This window comes from Dipteris shenzhenensis, chromosome 12, assembly GCF_047967505.1.
Source record: "Dipteris shenzhenensis isolate YYH24624 ecotype China chromosome 12, Dip_SZ_1.0, whole genome shotgun sequence".
Lineage (NCBI taxonomy): Eukaryota > Viridiplantae > Streptophyta > Polypodiopsida > Gleicheniales > Dipteridaceae > Dipteris > Dipteris shenzhenensis.
The window spans coordinates 2,085,116-2,107,212 of NC_141607.1; the positions used below are offsets into that span (position 1 = coordinate 2,085,116).

The 22,097-nt window shown below is 44.0% G+C and overlaps 1 protein-coding gene across 5 annotated transcripts in view; it reads left to right on the forward strand.

Moving 5' to 3' along the window:
* The window catches only part of LOC147895670 (alpha,alpha-trehalose-phosphate synthase [UDP-forming] 1-like), a 149,546-nt gene that overhangs the window by 122,420 nt on the left and 5,029 nt on the right, over positions 1–22,097 (forward strand). For 4 of the 5 annotated variants that reach the window (XM_087382169.1, XM_087382168.1, XM_087382173.1 and 1 more), the window contains 3 exons: positions 4,513–4,630; positions 4,764–4,946; positions 21,542–21,664. In XM_087382169.1, coding sequence (XP_087238295.1) covers positions 4,513–4,630; positions 4,764–4,946; positions 21,542–21,664 — 424 coding nt within the window. The remainder of the gene's footprint in view (positions 1–4,512; positions 4,631–4,763; positions 4,947–21,541; positions 21,665–22,097) is intronic. The other variant, XM_087382170.1, reaches the window with a different exon arrangement.

Consider the following 22,097-nt stretch of genomic DNA (forward strand, 5'->3'; position numbering starts at 1 on the left):
TGCTAAATGGACAGGTGCTTCCTCTCATCATGGTAATTCTTTTCGCTTGGAAAGCATCCATTGGAGCAAGGTGTTTGAATTGCCTCTCGCTCTACAGGCACCTATTAAAGTATACAATCTCATGAAATTGGGCATAAGACTTGTTGGCGATGTTGTGGATCAACAAGGATGTATGCTTTCATTTCCACAAGCTTGCAGGACATTCTCCTTGGGACTGCATCATAGGTCCATTTGGAAAACACTTTCAACTATGTTGCAACCATTTATTCCAGTTCCTCCACTGTTTGTACAGGACAGATTACTGGACTGGAATTTGACTTCCTTACCTCCTACTACGCATACGCTTTCAATGCATAATCTGATCTCCTCGAAGGTCTACAGATTTCTTCTTCCACCGCCATGGATTGACAAGCATGCCAACACTCTTTGGAACTTGGATAGGCCTTTATCTTGGTGGCAATCACGACTCATGAAAATCTGGAAAGCCAAATTGCCATCAAAACAAAGGCTTTTCTTTTGGAGATGTATAGTGGGAGCTTTTTCCATTGGGGTGAAATTGGCAGCACGTCGCATTGCTCCCTCTTCCTGCCCCCGTTGCTCTCATCACCGCGAGACAGTTCCTCACCTCTTATGGTCTTGCCCACACTCTCGCATATTGATCACTCATATTTCCCATTTGCTGCGGCTTCGGTTTCCCTCTATCCGATTTGGGAAACTCTTCTGGATGTTTGGATGCTTCTCATCTCAGATGTCTCCATTCCTCCTCTTTTTTCATTGGACTCGCTTTTGGGTACTATGGACCATTTGGACACAAAGACTGTATTCCAGGATGGGTCAACAGTTTTCTCAGGCATATATTTTCTTCAAAATGTCTCTCAAGCAATCCTTATATGATAGTTTTGCTGCAAGAGACTTGGATGCTACTAGCCTTGAAGTATTTTATACTGTTTTTGAGTTCTTTCATTGGGCTCTCCTTTGGAGTCTAATGTCATGTACATTCATTTTATGTTAATATAGTCATCTGCTTTCACCCCAAAAAAAAAAAAAGTGTGTGTTCATTTCCGGGGAGGCGAGGAACAAGGCAAACGACTTCGCTCATTTGCCTTGTTCCTCGCCTGGGTCCGTTTCTGGTCATTATGGAGCATTTGGTTGCAGAGGACTCATCTATCATTTGGCTCTGGTTCCTTTGATCCATTTTATTTCTTTCGAGGATCCTTTCGTCAGTCACTCTATGATTGTATTCAACAGGGAGATCTGGATACTTTGGTCTTGGATGTTTTTTTCCACTGCTTTTGACTTTCAAAGGTTGACTCCATCACGGAGTTCACCTTCTGTATTACATAGTCTTTGATAATTTAAGCTGTGGTTTTACAAAAAAAAAGTGTGTGTATTCATTTCCTTATGCTCTTTGCTGGGTCTCTAGCCTTTTAAGAGAGATTGAGAGACATTCTCTCTCTCTCTCTCTCTCTCTCTCTCTCTCTCTCTCTCTCACAGCTCCTCCACTTGCGGCTGCTCAGCCCTCCTACGGGCAGGCAACAAAAAGATGATAAATGTCTTCTTTAACCCTTGGACATCTCTTACAATTCCCGCTTCCTGATCAGCTTCAGAGTGAGATGGATGCTCATGCGCATCCCCTTTCCCAATGACCAGCCCATTATCATTTGTCGAGATCAGCTTCAAAATGAGATGGATGCTCATGCTAGTAGATGTCAGAGGTGGAACCCATGTTTCAGCCTTCCCTACCCCTTCAGCCTGCCGCTACACAGGTAAAGGAGGAACCAGTTTGAGACATGTTGATCTTGTCAGGAACTTTTCAGTTACCGCTCAAAAAAATAAAACACACACAAGATCTAGGAGCCAATGGCTTTACCCAAAAATTGGGGGATTATTTGTGTAGAGTTTTATACAAGTGTCTTGATTTCAAATATGAACTTTGTAGTTTATGTTTTTGTGATTTGAGGACGTGACTGTATGTATCCTATGTTGGATTGAACTTGTCATTCTTTTTCTTTGGAGAAGTAAATTTCAAAGCCTTGGCACCACCAAAGCTTGGCTTACATGGAATTGCCTGGTTTTCTACATTGTTTCTCATCTTTTGTAATCTTGACTTGGCCAAAGTGTAGTTTCATATTTGAAAGGACCTTTTCGATTCTTGCTATCATCCTCTCACCCTCTGCTCCGGACTTCAGGTGCACCATCTTTTCAATTATTCTAACAATAGCATGAAGGGCACAAATGTGTACATGCATACGCACACACATACACACATTTCACGGTCTAGTTGAGTAATTAAGTTACTTAAATACATTATATATTACTACACATAGTACATGGTGTTTTTTCATAGCGCTCAAAATTTATCCAAGAAGAGTCCAAGTCATAGCTAGTTTGAAGTTCACTTGTATATGCTAGAGGCTTTCCCCCATTCCCCCTTCCACTCCTCCCATTCCCCTCCTCCCTTCCCCCTTTCCACCCTTTCCCCTCCCCCCCTTCCCATCTCACCTTTCTCCTTTTCCCCCCTCCCCCCCCCCTTTCCCCTTCTAGTTTAGCTAATATTTCAAACTTGAAATTTGATAAATTAGCCCCAAAATTAACATAACTTCCTCGTATGAGACCCAAATTTAGCCCTCCAAGTACTCAAATTAATTAGCATAAGTCATCTAGAGTCATCTATATGGTTAGAATTTTCAAATTCCAGCTTATAGAAAACATATGTGAAGTATTGTGCCTGTCAAGTATGAGCACATTCGAATGACACACCTCAGATTCTCATAACACTTTGTGAAAATTGGCGTTTGACCATCCAAAGCATATACAATGGGTACGATAATTTACATGCGCCTCAACATAGGTTGGATTCACGTGTAAAGTATCATGTCCATCAAGTATGAGTGCATTCTTATTACACATCTCAGATAGTTTCTTTTGGCAGCAGTTGTGCATATTACTTGGTGAAAAACGGGGTTTGTGGCAACATTAACCATCCAAAGCATATCCAATGGGCATGATAATTTTTACATGCATCAAAATATGTAGGATTGATGCCTACACACAGTATCATGTCCATCGGGTATGTGCATGCTCGAATAATATACCTCAGATCGTGTTTTTCTTCTAACATGTAAAAGCGTGCTAATTCAGTGGGTTGAAAAGAATGTTATTACCTCACAGAAGCCTCAAATCATGTTTCATTTTGTGTATATATTCTTTAGGACTCTTAACATCCTCCTTTTCCCTGAGGAAGGAAAAAGGATTTCATAAACGGGATGAAGTCTAGCATGTCCAAAAAGTATGAAATCTTTAGGTCTCTTTGTTAACCTTGAAGTGGATCCATCGTAGTTTGTTGTACAACTTTAATTATAAGTTGTGTCCTATTTCCAAGATTTCTCGGCAAAATGTTTAAAACGTGGTTAAGACCCTTTAATAGTGCTTTAGAGTGGCTGTAAATTGGCACTCTCTCTTCTCCATTCTTTCCCATATTTATATTTTTGTGTAGTGTTTGTCCAAAAAGCTCCTGGAGAAGATGTTCCTAACTTATTTTGTCTTGTATTTCTTTCTTAGGACATAACAAAACCTCTTGCAATGGGGCTTGGTTCATTTTTCCACATCCCATAACATTTGGGTTTTGTTTGGTTGCAAATCTTTCGCAAACATTTGTAAAGATTCTTCAACACTCCTTAGTATCTCCTCACCCCATTTTGAGCATTCCGAAAACCCATGAAATGAACGAAACAATGGTTGTATTGGTAGACAATGCTCACAAGCTTGCCCTGGCAAAAAGTAATTCATCTCCTTTAGTGTAGGAGTATTTTTGTTTTTCCCTATCCAAATGGAATTAGGATGTTTGTACACTCTTCAACACCGAAGGATGGTAGTTCTTCAAACGCTTCGATACTGGGGCATATAGAACTTTAAGGAACTAGTGTTTTGCCTTTTCACCTTTCGAAAAAATTTATGCTTACTAATCGCTTAGCAGAGCACCTGTCCTACAGCTTGAGAATAATATCAGGATTTGTTATTTTCTGGAAGTTTATTGTGATTATTTGTATTAAAAGGAAGGGTATTGTCTCATATGTGATCTTGGTGGAGTACTCTTTGCACTTGCACTGCAGATGGTGATGGGTTTTGAGACCGAATCAATATACAGTGTATGCCATCTGTAGAGATGGGAGAGGAAACCTTACTTATGGTCATACATTTTGTTTCGTCTCAGTCCTTCCTGTCTGATGTATGTTACAAAAAATCATGCAACCAGCCTAATGAGTTTCAAGAGAAGTCCATGTAATAGTACCTTATACAGAAATAGCACTTAAAAGGTTACATGTGCATTTTGGCTTTTGACTTTACTCTGGAACCTTGAATTCCTAAACAACAAAGTAAAACCCTTGACCACATGAATTGTCAGAAAAAGAGCTAAGATGTTGCTACAAAAATTCTTTGAAAATGCATGTACTTGTTTTTTGGTTATCTTTCAAAAATGTTTATGGCATTAAGCTAATCCAATTGTCACAGTGAGTTGAATGAAACCATTATTGAGGCGGAGTTACGAACTTTGCGTATTCCTCCCGACTTACCTATTGAAGAAGCTGTAGCAAAATATCAGCAAGCAAAAAATCGGTTGTTAATTCTGGTTAGTTTTGTGTGTGAAGGAGCTTAAGATTACGTTCTTGATTTTGTGATCATAAAACTAGTTTGTTTTTAAATTATCATCTCAATCTTATCCTTGGGGTCTCACATACTTTTTTTTTTAAATTTGAATCCAGGGCTTTAATGCTACCATGACTGCACAAGTTGAAGGAGCTGGAAGGAGAGGTCCAGAGCAGATACGGGAAATGAAATTACGATTGCACCCTCATTTACAGGATGTTTTTGGCGTTCTTTGCAAGGATCCAAAGACAACAATAGTTGTCCTCAGTGGCAGTGAAAGAAGTGTTCTTGATGAGGTGGTGGGGCAATTCGCAATGATGCTATCAATATTCTCAGCTTCTTCATTGTTTTCTTGACTATTCTTAGGCTTGGAAAAATGGTGTTACCTCACCCATCTCCCATCTCGGCCTGAGGAAATGCCAGATTTAATATGCGTTAAATGATTCCTTTACAAGTGTCATGATCAGCATGCTCTATGGTCTCTTTGTTCCCAGTTAAGAGCTTTGATTCGTGATTGAGGGCTAATCCATGTCAGTGCTACACTGAATCATATGCTGAAATTCACATATGACAGGAGGGCTGTAGCTGAAATATCAGAGACATTTACTTTCTCCTTAAAATGGCTGCAGGGCATGTAGGACCAAAACCATTGCATAATGAGGAACTTTTGTGTATGTTCCTATAATAAGGTATTAGCTCAAGCCCATGTTCAAAACTAAATATATTTGTGAGAGATGTTTTAGGACTGGAAAACTGTACCCTACTAGGGTCATGCAATATTTCATAGCAAGGGAAGGAGGTATTGTCATGCCGGCAAACACATCATTGCCATCATCACATAGAGAGAAAGAAAGAAAGTTTATTAAAGTCTTCGAAAGACAAAGGGTATATGAGACTGAAAAACCAGTTATAATAATGTATGTATGTTGTCTGAGGAAGTAAGTCCACCTAGCGGCTCACAGAGAGAGAGCGAGAGAGAGAGAGAGAGAGAGAGTTTGTTAATGTCTACAAAAGACCAAAGGGTCAATGAGATTTGAAAAGAAACCTGATACAATGAAACGTAAGGGTGGGGCCACTAAAATGGGCACCCCTACCCAATGTTGATGCTTGTGATGAGAAATAAAGTGGGAGTCTGTATTGCCCGGCTGGAAAAACGCAGTGATCATACTCTGAGAAGAGTCTACCAAGGTGCACTGCTCCCATCTCTGTGATCTAAGTAGGCACTCACGGTGTTTGACTACCATGTGAATGAAGGCGTCCAAGCATCTCTGGTCTGGAAAAGAGAGAAACTCACAAAGGGTAGGAAACACTAAAGAGAATCCTCTGGTCATCTATCAATCTGTCACTCGACTCTGAGTGGTTGGACCATATGCTGTCTGTGGTACCAACACAACTGGACGATTGAGGAGAGACGAGAGGTGCTCATCTGGCAGTGGCTCCACATCTAGTGAGGGCCAGCACTGAGAGAGAGAATTAGTGATAGAATGCTGTTGTTGCTCGGCCTGTTTGGGTCCATCCCTCCTCTGTAGCCTGCCCCGCTGTTTGACGAGTGCTACTGTCACTGTGTCCCCCATGTAGTGTCCACTCAGGGTAGGATTTGGAAAGTGGTGTTCTCTGGCTCTCTCCTGTGTCTGATCCCTTTCTATCCTTGGTTCGGGTCACCAGAAAGAGAATCCATGATGGTGCTCTAATTGGGCTTAGACGATCCCTCATGTGCTCTCGTCTATGCTCATATGATCTGATCTCTGTGTCTCTGGGCCTCAAGAAGGAAAGTAGCCACTCTCCAATGATCCCGGAGCTCTCTGAGTGTGCCGATACCAGTACTAAAAAGAAGTGTTGTCATCCACGGGTCTCATAGTATACAGGGCATCTAAAAGCATGGTTATCCTCTACCTCGGTCTCCTGCATATGGTGTAAAGTGCAGATCTGCCTCTTGCATGGGATGCCGTCTTGTCTCAACCATAGCCTATGTGAAGATACTCAAAATTGATCAATCGAGATCCTCAATGCATGTGGGAGATGAATTTGGTTGTAGCCCATCGGTTCGATGAACCTCTCCTTTGAGAACCGTAAGCAATGATCTCTATAGAAGCTGAGCTTCACCAAAAGCTGAGTAGGTGCTAACCAGGTCCTAAATATGTATAGCTACAAGAGAACCTCTTTGATGACCTGGTTCACCTTCGTACAGGAAAGCGATATGGATGGAGCCTCAAGGCTATACCAAAACAGTGGCAATCTGACCATCTATGGCCCCAGGCCTGCGAACCATTTGTGTGTCCTAGCTTACGACTTCCTCAAATCCCCTCTATCTGCAATGCCATAGATGGAGATAACTTACCACCTGGAAGACTGCATCAAGTTGTATAGGAGTGGCCGCTATGCAATTATGATCTGATGCGGGATTGATGGCTTAGTGTGGATAATCCAATCAAGCAGAACCTAAAGTCTCTCTATGTGGGACCAGTCCGTCTCCCATAAGGGACTACCATACGTCCCTGTTGGGCGGACTAATGAGTAAAAAGAAGAGACTTGGATCTGGGATCCTTAAAAAGTGAGTGGAAACACTTGCATTCGAGTCTGGCTAGTGTGGCATGTCCCCTACTCAAACGATCCCGCATAGCTGGTCGCATTGTGAAAACTGGACGTGAAAAGAGGACACCCAGGTATGCGTGGGATGCAACAATCTATACCGGTGGCCCGTCAAAGGTAAACTGCCCTCTGTGTGCCGCCACTCGAGATGTGTTGAAGATCATAACCTTGGTTGTACCCAAGTTGACCTTCAAATCATGTGTATCACAAAAAGACTGGTGTGCATCCAAATGTTGCTAGAGAGACTCTCTTTAGCAAGGTGGGCCCTTGTGGTCAATCAATCTTGCTAGCCACAGCCTGGTACATAGCCTCTTGCTGGTGTTTTCACAGGGCATGCATGGGGCAGCTCAAGTCAATTTCTTGTGGGTAGCATCGAATGGTACATGGAACACTACAACTAGGGTCATTTGGCGAATAGTGATCCAAAGATGCAGAGCAGAGCCTTGTTGGTTAAGCTTATAAGTGTGGCCTCAGCCAAGGCTCAGAGTTATGGACGCTCTCGCTTTGGCAAAGATTTGTCAAGAACACCCCTTGCATGGGAGGATAGTGGTGGTAGCACTCTCATCGGTGGATATTCTCGGAGGCTTCCCTCATAGGAAAAGGATCACTATTGATGAGGAGTTGGCAACATTTGGTTGCTGGACTCGTTCGAGCGAGCCCTCAATGTTGAGAAGAAAGAAAGAAATAAAGAAAGAAAGTTTACTAAAGTCTTCGGAAGACTGATGGGTCTATGAGACTGTGAAAAACCTGATACAATGAGCTGTGGTAGTGGAGCTACTAAATGAGCATCCATACCAATGCAGAATGCAAAAAAATGCAAAATGACAGTACTAAATCCTAAGTACGACATAGTCATATCTCGACTATATATATCAATCTCAGCATCATCGTCGACATCATCATAACCATCATCATCAGCAGCAGCAGCAGCAGGACATCAGGATGGATGAGGCTGTGGAAGTGGAGGCATGAGGTCAGTAATAGAGCACTGTCGCCCCCCCAAGGGTGCAGTCCTAGTACGTCTCCTGGTCGTAGCTCTGCGTCTGACCAGGGCCACTGTGACCCCTGTCGGTCGGGCTCCGACCCTAAACAACGAGGGGATGTCCCCAAGAATGCTCCATGAGTCAATCCTTTGTCTGAGCTGTCTGGTCACAGGCTCCGGGTCACGGTCATGTCAAGGCCTCGCCTCATGGGGGTCTATGTGATCTGGCTGAAAGAACTCCGTGATAAAGCTCTAAGAGGTATCAGTCGAGGAAGAAGTCTGCTCCTGTCTCCGTGCTTGGACTATCCTATCGCAGTGTCTGAGCAGCTCTGTCTGAGCAGCTCATGAATGAAACCAGCCAAACATCGCTGGTCTGGGTAGGAGAGGAAACGGGCCAAAACTCCATAACTATCTCTGAAGAGGCAGTAGAAACGCCCTCGGATCTCATAGTAGACAAGACACCTGAAGATGAAATGCTTCTCTGTCTCAACCTCCTGCATGTCACATAGTGTGCATATGCGCCTCTCCTTGGGTAACCGCTCTGCTCTACCGCTCTCAAAACGAAGTCTGTGTGAAGAGACCTGGAACTGCCAAGAGAGATCCTCATCAAGTGGGGTAGGTAAATCTGCGTGTATCCTGGTGGATCAATGAAACCCTCCGCTGTGATATGTAAGAAGTGATCTCTATAGAAGCCCAGCTTCATTGGAAGATCACTCGGGCCCAACCAAGTCCGGAATGTGTGTAGCTGTAGTAGATCCTCACGGGATAACCTGGTTGACCTCGTGTGATAGGAGGGGAGAAAAAGGAGCATCCATGTTGTACTGGAAAGGAGGCAGTCTGTCCATGTGGAGCCCTAGTCTTGCAAACCATCTCTCCGTGTGTGCATACCAGCACCTCTCGTCCCCCCTTGCTGCAAGTGCCATAGAAGAGGACAATGTTAGCCATGGCATCGTGCTACGTCCAGATGTGTAATCCCCATACTCCCTCACTCGGTACGGATATGTAATGACCTGAAATGCAGCATCTAGTTGTAATGGGGGTGACTCAAACTCCGCCTGAATGATCTAGTGAGGGACAGATGGCTTACCACGGATCATCCGTGATAACATGAGAACTTGTAGTCGCTCCACCCTGGCCCAATCTGTATCCAACAAGTCTGGCCCCCAACATGGACTGCCATACATCCCTGCTGGGCAGACCAAGGAGTAAAAAAGAAACCCTTTGGTCCGTGGATCCTGAAAGTGAGAGCGGAAGCACTGTCTCTCTAGCCTAGCCAATGAAGCATATCATCTGCTCAGGCGTGCACGCATCGCGGGTCTCATGGTGAAGATGGGTCTGGAAAAGACGACCCCAAGATAAGTGTATGATGAAACTATCTCAAAAGGGGACCCATCAAATGTGAAATGCTCATCGCACATGACGGCTCGAGATGTATTGAAGATCATAACCTTGGTTTAATGAGCACCCTTGTTTGACCCCGATAGTACTCATGATCTCGTCTGTCCATCCAGATCCTGTCCGAACTCTGCCTAAAACTCGCTTATAAAGTGCCATGACAGCCCAAATGATCTCCTGGTCGCAACCCAAATCTTGTAGGCGTCATACGAGGCGAGCTTTCGGAACGGTGTCAAAGGCCTTACGGAAATCCACAAAGCAACAGTAAACCCTCTGCTTCCGTGCCCTCGCCTTCTCGATGATACATCTGAGCACGAGAATATGGTCCATGGTTCCATGATCCCGCCTGAAACCGGCCTGTCCCGCTACTCTGAGTCCTCGACACTCCGCAAATTTGCTGACCTCAGAATCAAGTACTGATGCATAAATCTTGGACATGACATGTCCAATCATAATGGTCCTTTAGTTCTCCGGGTTCATGGGATCCCCTGCCTTTTGGATGGGTCAGATAGTGTTGATGGTCTAGGTGCGTGGAAACCCCAAGCAAACAGCTTCATTAAATAGAGCTTGGCTAAGATCGGGACTAGGAGGTTAATTCCATATGCAATGAACTAGGTGCATAGTCCCTCATGATCCTTCGCTCGGCCATTATGAAGTTTCATTATGGCATCCTTTACCCCCCCCTTAGTGAAGAGGGTGCAGGATGTGGGGCGTGGCATATGTGATAGATTAGGGGCTGGTTGATTTGGGATTCATAGAGCGTGCGTGCATAATCAGACCACACTTGAGTGTCAGTGAGTGGTGGGGGGGACCGTCCCTCTAGAAATCTCCGCCAGAAGTCCTTAGAGTTGTTACTGAACAGAATGTTCAGTAGCTCCTCCTCGTTCCAACGCACGAAGTCAAGTTTCTTCCTGCGTACCAGACGACGGTACTCGTGTAGCTGTTGGAATATGAAGCCAAAGTGAGTCTAAAATGAGTGTTCTAGGTCGTCTAGGTGTGATTTTATAGTCTAGTGAGTCCTAGACATGCCACGTGTCATATTGGGAGATATCCCATAGACATTGTGACTTTCTAGAGTCTAGTGGCACACTATATAGTGTTGTACTTGTCTATTGTCTAATATATTAGTCAACATCAAGCTATCAATACATTGTGAGTATATTGGTTATTGCCTTGGCACTTGTACTTTCCTTCCTTTCCATTTTGCCTTTCATTATGCTTTCCATATTTCCATTCCGTTCCTAACAAGCTACCATGTCTCTTCATTTGGTATCAGAGCGTTCCTTCCTCCTTGCTTCTCCATGAGGTAGAGGGTGGCCAGAAAGAGAAGCTGCCCTCTCTTCTCTTGGAGGAGCTCCCCTTCCCTTCTCCCTTCTTCCTTTTCCTCTCCACCTTAGCTCTCTTCTCCTCTACCATCTTGAGCTCCTCTCCTACTCATTCCTCACCATCGGACGCTTCTGTAGCCTCACCACCAAGTACTGCTCGTACAGCCAGCCTCAAAATGTGCACCATCTTCTGCAAACAGTCCGTCTCAGCTCACCTACTGCTCCAGCCTTGGGATTGTTGCCAAGATCTGCCCGTACACCCACGCTGCTTCTAGCTGCCCACGCAACTTCTCCTGCTGCCCACGTAGCTACTCTCTGCCCGACATCTAGCTGACCACACTGCTTCTAGCTGCTCTTGCTGCTCACGTTTCTCTTGTTACCCACGAAGCTCTATCTTCTCGCCATTCGAGCTGCCACATTGCACACCTCATCCGCCTTCTATAACAGTGTGTAGACTTCACACTAATTTGCAGCAGGAAGATAAAGAAAAATGATCTTGATGTGAGGTATGGTTACTTCCTGGCTTCTCCGATACCCGTGGTGCTAGACTTGCACATTGAGTGACTCTACTAGTCCTTGTGGCACCTCCGGCCTCTACATCGACTTTTAGGTGACTCTCCATCTTCTATCTTGAGAGTCATGCCATGACCGCTCCATGTAGCTACCCCATGGACTTCACCGACATGTATTTTGGGACATCCATGCCTAGTGCTTCATCGACATTGTCATCGACTCGCAGGGATGTGCACACATGTGCAGTGGCTACTTGGAGGACATCTCTTACTCCTAAGAGATCTATTTTTATTATTACTACATGCTTGATGTTATTTGGGGTCCTTTGCCCTGGGTAGTCTCCCTAAAATGATATGTATTAAGAATTTTTTATTTTCATTGAGTCTAAAGGTCCTCTGCTTTAGATAGTCCTCCTAAAAAGATGTATTGGTTTTCCTATTTTGGTGTGTGGCTTCCTAACATGTCTTGTTATGAAGCCAAGGAGGGATGCACTGTGGGAGCCATGTATTGGCATTGATAGGGTCTAGTTATCAGGCTTGGCATATGAGTTCCAGGATGTTGGTGCATTGGTCTCCTAGACCTCTAAGTTGATCATGCATCCATGCATGATGAGTCTCTAAGCCATGCTAGATGAGCTTTCTGTGTTATGCTCACTAGCCTCTGAGCCATGCTCACTTGCCTCTAAGATTGTGTGGGAGCCATGTCTAGTTCTAGACCGGCATGCACAGTTTTTATTTTGATGACCATCATTGTCATGTTCTGTTCTTGGTTCCATTCTAGTAGTCTCTCACCTTGCCTTCATGGGGGGGTGTTGGAATATGAAGCCAAAGTGAGTCTAAAATGAGTGTTCTAGGTGGTCTAGGTGTGGTTTTATAGTCTAGTGAGTCCTAGACATGCCACGTGTCATATTGGGAGATATCCCATAGACATTGTGACTTTCTAGAGTCTAGTGGCACACTATATAGTGTTGTACTTGTCTATTGTCTAATATATCAGTCAACATCAAGCTATCAATACATGGTGAGTATTTTGGTTATTGCCTTGCACTTGTACTTTCCTTTCTTTCCATTTTGCCTTTCATTATGCTCTCCATATTTCCATTCCGTTCCTAGCTAGCTACCATGTCTCTTCAATAGCGTCTCTAGTTCGCCCGGAAGGTTGTTTTTTGTTTCGAATTTGAGCTGACGGCGTAAAGCCTTACACTCATCATCGTACCAGCTATTACAAGGTACGGTCCCAGGTGGTGGTGGGTGCATGGAGCGGGTGGTGTGGGGTAAGGTGTGAAGAGCAACCTCGTGTAATGAGCGAGTGACGAGGGCAGCACGATCCTCTAATAGGGATATAAAGTCAATGTATGCGAGAAGTATGTATAGACAGCCAGAGTAAGTAGGTGAGTGATCACGTTGCCCTAACCCCTTCTGTGGCATCTAGAGGTCCATGATAAAGATAGATGTATATACTAGAGCATTGGATGCACATTAGGTGGGCGCAATGGGCTAGTGGCCCAGCTATATCCTTTGGAGCATCGAGCCAACTTCCCTGAGAGATGAAGACATGAGCGAGAGCCCTCTCTCACATGAAATGGGTGATACGAGGATGTTGGAGATAGACACCGCCATTCCCGAGTCTCAGAGGTTGGTGTGCATAGAGCCTCAGATCCCCCGTGTAGATATAGGTAATTCTCTAAAAAAGGGATGCCTAATTATCTAGGAAAGGGATGCCTCTAAGGATCCTTTTTATCCATCGAGCCCTTGAAGCCTTCCGTCCCATGCACTCCAGAGTGGGGCTAGGGATGTTTCTTCATCCAGAGGCATGGATGTGGCCCTAGATATGCTTGAGTGGTAGTGTGTTACGCTCAAGTCGAGGTAACATGACCTCGAAAGGGTTAGTCGACATTTTCCTTTAAAGGATCAAAGTTTGTATTATATTTGTTTGGGCTTCACGTAAATGATTTAAAAAAAGGAATCAAGGTCAAGGTCCTAGGTGAGGGTGATATGGCACCAGACTAGGTGGATCTAAGGCTAAGGGGCCTAAATGCATTAAATGTGCCAAGGGGCAAATGGTTTCAATGATATCCCAAGAGAGGGGTAAATGATGCATTTAGGAGGGACCCTAGAATGAAGACATGTGGCATACTAGATCCATCTAGGGAATTTTGGGGCTTGGTGGAATTTTATAGGCAAGAGCCTTCATGAAAAAAAAAAGAGATCTAGAGAGCTTGCTACCACTGAGGTTGGCTGGGAGGATAATTTGTGTGCCTATGCCCGTGATTTGAAGAAAAGCTAGGCGTTAACAGTCTTGGATGTATCATTTGGTATTAGAGCTGCAGGCGATTGGGAAAAGGGGGATCGAGAGAGGTCCTGGACTGGTGGGGCGGTAATTGTGAGTATGAAGTACATCACGGGCAGTTGGTTAATCAAAAGGTTGTATGACGCCCAAATTTAACGACGAATAACACGGACGTCATCGCAATTCATAAATATCAGGATATCTGTGTGACGGAGCGTCGGGCTGTTTGCTTTGTTTGGTTTATGTTATCTGTTCACGTAGTTTGTCAATGTTGGAGCTATGTGTGAAAGGGGTAGCAGGATCGTGTACAGCCGCAGGTTCATATTTGGTACCTTCAGGGCTTTTTGGCATCGCGTGAAGAACTAGTTGTTGCACGCAAACTAATTGGCTGGCGTTGTGATGGGCTGACTGAATATTATATGGTCGGAAGCATTCGAATCGTGGTTCAATTACTGTGCGAAGTCCATGCGTTACAATAGTTGCATAGGTTGTCTTCTTCGCTATCGGATTGACCACCTTGGTGTCGCCCTTAATTGCGTTTAATTATCACGGAGATTGTGTGAAGAAGCCATATCGTAAACCTTCACGGCATCTATGTAGGGAGGTTACGAAGCTTTACGTAGGCAGGCAAGAACGCTAATGTCTACATTCGAGGGGGCATTTTCCCTGCTGCAGTTGGTTTCTGGTGAGCTTACTGGAGTTACAACTACTTGCAGAGAGCTATTGTGTGGTTACGGACTTGCTTGTGATATTTTGTTATTTGAAGATTTCGGTTATCAGCGAGTACTATGCAGATAACAGACGATAACTATTGAAGTGAGAGCCGGGGTGTTTGGGTCTCCAACGAGGGGGTAGCTGAGCCACAGCAGGAATATTCATCTGGTTCAAATACTTGGAACAACCTAAACAGGAACAACTTGATCTCTTCATGCTACATGAATGACCAGGGAGCTTTCTATGCCTTCTAAGTTTTGTTGGAGTATATGCTCGTTTATTTGCCTCCCTGTTTGAGTTATTTCAGATTGCAGGAGTTTCCCTAGTATAGGGAAAAGTGGGTTTTGGTTACAGTGTGATATATGCCTAGTTAGCTGTAAATTTGGAAGTTGGGCTTTCAATTGTGGATATAGTTTTAGGCGGTGTTTTATTTAGTTTATATTTTTTTTTTAATTTAAAAAAAACACCCATCGACCTGAATGGAAGTAGAAGAAGAAGCTTCTAGGGTGGATCCCATAGAGTCGGGAGTCCGGCCGACCCCGCAGGTGTCGCGCCCAGCAGGCCATACACTATCTGGCATAATTGCAATGTTAGAGGATGCCTTGCAACAGCTTTTAGCGCAACAGTTACAAGCAAATGTAGGGCAATCTGAGCTCAGGAAAATGGTTCATAGTATGTTTGCTAGACCATCTCGTGAAGAGAAAGGTAAATCTCCAATGGAACCGGAGTCCAATGTTCATACGGTCGAGCCTAGGAGGGCTAAGGTACCTAATATTGCCAATTATAGGCCAGAAAAGTATTCTGGTCGGATGTCTGACAGTAGTTCCAATATCATTGAGACCTGGTTACACAAATGGGATAAGGCTTTCGCTATTTGTGAAATCAGGAATGATATGAAGAAAATCCGCGAGGCCATCCAGGCATCCACTACTTGGGAGGGGTTTAAAAAAGAATTTAGAAAACACTTCTTACCTCCTGACGAAGAATCACGAGCTTGGGATCAGTATCGAAACCTTTGTCAGAGAAATTTATCACTGGCGGAATACACTGATAAGTTCAGAGAAAGTGACCTAGTGGGCACGAACCTAGTAGCCATGGCAAACAAAGCGGCTTAAAAAGGAGCTCTATCAATTGACGTTAATACGGGACTCCTGAAACTATTTCCTAAGAGACCAAGTAGGATTCACCCAGGCGATTGGCGCCCTATCACGATGCTCAACACTTCGTACAAAATACTGGCAAAAGCCCTCACACTCAGGGTTCGAATGATCTGTAGCCAGGTGGTAGATTCAAAACAAGCAGGGTTCATTGAAGGTCGGGACATCTTCGACAATATCCTGAAAGTAAGTACTGCAATTGACTTTGCGTGCACCTCCAACCAGGAATGTATCTTCTTTGGGATTTTGATCTAGACAAGGCTTACGATACGATCCCCCGGGACTTCATTGAAGTGGTCCTCTTCAAATTAGGGTTTGGAGATGCGTTCATGAAAAAGGTCCTGATGCTATTTGGAAATGCCTCAACAGCTCTTTGCCTAAATGGTGGGGTGGTAGGCTCCTTTCTACTTTGATAGTCGATTCAACAAGGGTGCCCCCTAGCCCCCCTTCTTTTCACGCTTGCCTCAGTCCCCCTAATGCACCTCATCAAGCACACAGGTCAATAGGGTAGATTTGAAGGTCTTGTCCTCCCCTCGAGCACCTCTTTGAGTATCTAGATGTTCATTGATGATTTGATGGCCCTCTATAAAGAGAAGGCAGAATCAGTGGCCACCCTGAATGAGTGCCTGAACACATTTTGTGAGCTTCCGGGTCGATTTGTAGCTGTGAAATAAATCATTTGCCATCTGCTCAATGAATAGCGAGCTTCTTGATGGCCTTGTTCCCATGCCAGTAAAGTGGGTTACGAAGGGAGAGTTAATTCGATACTTAGGAGACACGGTAGGCCGAAGAATTTTGCAACAATGCTTCCACTAGTTCAGAGAGAGATTGGTCACCAAACTCAAAGCATGGAGTGGACTTAGCCTTGGATGGAATGCCCGAGCCCTAGTAATCAAACATGCGTTTTTCCCCGGGGGATTCACAGGGGGAAACTTATGATATCACGTGAGTGTACAATAGGGGTTTTTTTGATATGAGGCATAAGCTTATACATTAGGGGTGGGGGCCCTTTTTTTTTCCCCAATATTGAATTTAAGCTAGGCAAACAAGCTTGGCTTCAGCTGGGGGATTTTCCTTCAAAGTACTTCTTCCAATCCCTCACCTGGGAAGAGACAACAAGATGAAATTGACAGAGTTGAGGGACCTAACGGGGAGCTGGTGACAGAGTATTGGCACATCGCCCAGGTGTTCCAAAATCACCTCAGTAGTATTGTGGGTGCCCCAGTAGTGCAAAATGGGGCATGGAAGAGCAACCGTGCGGAGTCAATCAGCCTATTGGAACCTAGAGTCTAGGAAGCCCAAAGGAACCTGCTAGCCGTGGACTTCTCTGAGGCTGAACTCCATGAGACCTTGAAAATGATAAAGGAACGATCCCCAGGATCAGATGGCTTAACCACCAAATTCTTCCTATTTTACAAGTCTTTCTTAATTTCTCATTTATGGAACCATATACTTACTTATTTATAACCCTCATTTTAGAGAATGAAGGTTTATGAACCTCTACCTCAGTCAATCTAAGTAAAAGATTTTATCTTTGGATTGAATGATCGGATTAAGATGGAAGTTGGGGCTAAGTATGCGAACATGCTAGATGAAGCAATTGCCATAGCCCTGAACTATGAGGATGCAAAAGGGAACAGACCAAGTGGGTTTGTACAGGTTGGAACTCGGTATGAGTACCCGAAGAAAACTGGGTTTAAGAAGAAGTGGATTAGCAAAGGGAGTGCCTCACAGCGTAGTGGTCAAGCCAAGCAGGTGAAGCCAGTTGAGACTCCTAAACCAAGTACCACCATTGGAATGAAAAGAAAAGTAGCACCAATGGCAGCCCGGGCTTGGTCGAAGTCTTCTTTGAACCCAGAGCAAAGAGAAAAAGCGAGGAGAGAAGGCTTGTGTTTTGGATGCCTTCAGCCTCATCAGTGGAAAGATTGTCCACGAAACAAGGATCGTCGGATGGCTGAGATGGTGATCTTAGAATGCGACGTGGAAATGGAGGGAAGTCCCAGAGCAGAACAGATGCAGATTCAGCTAGCAGGATCTTCTCAAATGTCATAACCTGTTTTGTTATGTGTGTCTGTTGCTAAGCTAGTAACTAGTGCACTTGATAATGTCCTGTCAAAGCCCGCAGCAACGGGGTATACAGCCTTTAACGATACGGAGTTAATTAAGATGAAAGGGCAAGTAGCTAATCATGATGTCATTGTGTTGTTTGACTCAGCGTCAACGCACAATGTAATTAACTCCAAGCTTATAAAGAGGCTGAAACTAAAGACTAGCCCATCTGACTATGCATATACAGTCAAAATGGCAGATGGAAGTTCAACTGAAGTATGGGACCAAAGGGTTACTCAGTTGGAACTTCGAATTCAGGACTATATTGAGAGACTTGATTTTGAAATGACAAAGCTTGCTCATGCAGACATAGCCCTAGGTAAGGCTTGGCATTCTAGGAAGAATCCAGCAATAGATTGGAAAAAGCACATTTATCAATTCAAGATGAATGATGTGTTGTATGTCTTACGAGGTGAAAGAGACATACCTCAAGGACCGTTGGTTTTAGTAGTGGAAATTCGAAAAGCTCAAGAAGAGCTTTTGTTTCTTTGTACAGCATCGGTAGAGCCGATTGATGATTCTTCGACTAGCACTGATGTTGCCCAAAATGGAGAGATGGCCAAGCTGGCTGATCAAATAACAGAGGAGTTCTGTGATTGTTTTAGGGATGAGTTACCTTATGGGTTACCTCCAGAGCGGAATGTTCAGCATAAGATTGAACTAATGCCGAGGGCAGAACTTGTAAATAGACCTCCCTATAGGTTGAGCTTTACCAAAGAAGCGGAGGTACGAAGACAGCTGGAAGAATACCTCAAGCTGGGGTAGATTCAACCAAGTTTCTCACCTTTTGCTTTGCCAGTGATATTAAAGAAGAGAAAGATGATACTTTTCGCTACTGTGTATGATAAGACTTGAATATTCAGGATTCATAATTACTCCTGAGGGGGTAGAAATGGATCCAAAGAAAGTGACTGTGATACTGACTTGGCCAACCCCTCAGAGTTTGACCGCTTTGCGATCATTCTTGGGATTTGTCCAATTTTATCGAAGGCATATCAAAGGATATTCTGAAATAGTATCGCCATTGACTGATCTGACCTCAGATAAAGTACCTTTTATATGGAGACATAATCAACAGGAGAGTTTTAACACTATAAAACAAGCTGTGGTCTCAGAACCGGTGTTAAAAATAGTTGATCCCCAGAAACCGTTTTTCCTTTAAACCGATGCAAGTGGCATTGCGGTAGGAGCAGTTCTCCTCCAAGAGGGAAGGCCAGTAGCCTTTGAAAGCAAGAAGCTTTCTTCCTCTCAACGAAATTGGCCAACTCATGAATTAGAGTTGTATGATGTTGTCCATGCTCTGAAAACATGGAGATATTATTTGTATGGATTAGAGTTTTATGTTGATGTTGATCATGATACTTTGAAACATTTTTGTAAACAACCTGACTTGAGAAGCCGCCAAGCTAGGTGGGCAGAACTCATGTAGGAGTTTAACTTGACGATTCGGTACCGAAGAGGGAAGGATAATAAAGTTGTTGATGCATTGTCACGCATTATGCATAATACGAGTTTCACGGTATCAGAGAGTGCTCTAATGACCGAGATTAGAGAAACTCAAAAGGTGGACGAGTTCGTCCAGAGCCTTTGGCCTAAGGCTCACGTATTCAAACCCGGGGAAAAGGATGACCTAGCATCCAAAAAAGGCCAAACTTATGCAAGATATGCCATAAGTGATGGTATGCTAAAAAGAAATGACAAGGTAGTAGTACCTAATCAGAACAATCTCGCAGAGTCATTCAACAATGCCATGATAGCCCATGTGCAGAACATCAAGGAGTCGAGAAGACATATGATCTCGTGAAGCGAGATTTCTTTTGGCCAAAGATGAAAAAGCATATTCATGAATATGTGACACGTTGTTTTTCGTGTCGAGTAAGTAAGGCAGAGCGAGTGAAGCCACCCGGACTTTTACAACCTTTGGAAATACCACTAGGTAGGTGGGAGAGCATTTCCATGGACTTTATTGTAGGTCTGCCTACGACACAAGGTAGATATGATTCTATCCTTGTGGTGGTTGATTGTCTTACCAAGATGTTTAAAGAAATTTTTGCATACAGATGACTCACTATTCGAGGGTGTTGTTTTGTTTCAGGAGATAGAGGATAATGCAAGACGCAAACCAACAAGAATCCTGGACTGAGGAACAATGCAAGTACGCAATCGGAAGATACCCACGGTGTTGGTTGCATGGCATGGTTTACCTCTATCAGAAGCTACCTGGGAATCCGTATACCAGTTACGGAGAGTGTTCCCAGACTTCATCATCGAGGATGTTGATGCCTAAAGAGAGAAGGAATGTTACGCTCAAGTCGAGGTAACATTACCTCGGAAGGGTCGGTCGACATTTTCCTTTAAAGGATCAAAGTTTGTATTATATTTGTTTGGGCTTCACATAAATGATCCAAAAAAAGGAATCAAGGTCAAGGTCCTAGGTGAGGGTGATATGGCACTAGACTAGGTGGATCTAAGGCTAAGGGGCCTAAATGCATTAAATGTGTCAAGGGGCAAATGGTTTCAATGATATCCCAAGAGAGGGGTAAATGATGCATTTAGGAGGGACCCTAGAATGAAGACATGTGGCATACTAGATCCATCTAGGGAATTTTGGGGCTTGGTGGAATTTTGTAGGCAAGAGCCTTCACGAAAAAAAAAAGAGATCTAGAGAGGTTGCTACCACTGAGGTTGGCTGGGAGGATAATTCGTGTGCCTATGCTCGTGATTTGAAGAAAAGCTAGGCATTAACAGTTTTGGATGTATCATAGTGGATCAGGTAGTGGGTCATTTGGATAAGGGATGGAGCATTGACCCAGTACCAATCGCACTGGGACAGGATGGCGGCTTTGGTTGTGGGTGGGATGCCCTTTATGAGAGGTACAATGAAATTTGATTGAGTGGTTCTAGGCTTTAGAGTAGGGCATTGCGAGGGGATTACAAAGGTGCCCTTCTTCTCCATACACTACACGCATTGATGGCCGTCTATAGCTAGATGCTTCCGTTTGGACCCCTTCAAGAGAGCAGTGTTTGGTAGAGCAATAAGTGCCCTAGGAGGTCATTACCGCCTCTGGACTAGCATCCGTCCATGGAAGGACATGTATTTGTTCTGGATAGGGGGGGCACTGATCCGTGGTTGAAGCAGATTTGAGTGGATGAGAGGTGCCACCACTGCGCAGATAAGGATCTCGAGATGATTTTTGCATTGCTTATAGAGCTGCAAGTCATTGATGTGAATAAAATAGGTCATTAAATGTGACTTGGATTTAGGCATTGACCGTATTACGTCATTGGATGTGTAGCAAAATTTTGTCCATCTACTTCTTGTTAGTCATTCCATATTTGCACCATGCAAAACTTGTAAAGATATCCTTGTTGGTTCATTTATATTATGAAAACTGGATGAGAAGATACTAATATTCAGCTACATAGGCCTTGGAATGCATGCTATAGACTGTTTGTGGGTGTTGTTGATAAAAGAGCTCAATTTTTACTGCCTTTGTTAACTAGGCCAACGTTACACCTGGAGTGGTGGAATTTAATCCCTTACTGTTAATGCTTGACGTCTGTTAGCTCAAAGGTTGAAAATTGTTACTATGCACCATATAAGAGGACACCTAGGCACATGCACATGTATGTGCCTCAGCATTCAGGCTTGAGGCATTTTCATCTTTCTAGTTGAGATGTGATCAAATGGAAATCTCACGATTGCTCCTTTGTAACGTCAATGCTCACAAGATACTTTTTCTTTTGGTAAGCCGATGACAGCATATAAGTAATTTCATGAGCTTTCTGTTTGTTATATAAAAGAACCTTTAATGTTGCAGGCCTTTCGAAAGTACGATTTGTGGTTAGCTGCTGAGAATGGCATGTTCCTTCGGCATACTCGTGGAGATTGGAAAACCACCATGCCTGAGCATCTGAACATGGACTGGATGGATAGTGTCCAGGTTTGTCTATATATCAGTGTTCATCTTACAGAAGTTGTCGTAGTGAATAATTGATTTTGTAGTTGTTTGATAGTTTTTGTGCATCAAGAGAAATAGGCAAAGAACGAGAAGGAATTCTACAACATCAGCAGGGTGAGGGATGGGGCTGCCTGCATGAAAGGAAGTGGCCTATATAGGGAGTGGGGGGCTGTCTAGGGAAGGACCAAAATTGTGTAACTGCAAGAGTTGGGGCAAGGGGGCAACAGTGTGAGCAGCAGAAAATGAGGTGATGAGCAATAGGAGTAGGAGGGTTATGAGCGTATGGAGGTGATGGGCAGATGAGGATGGAAGTGACTGGCAGAAGCAGGGAGGAAGGTGATGGAAGGAAAGCTCAGAGGTGAGCGTGGGCAGTCAGGGACAGCAATAAAGGCCATGAGAGACTTTAGTTCCTGTG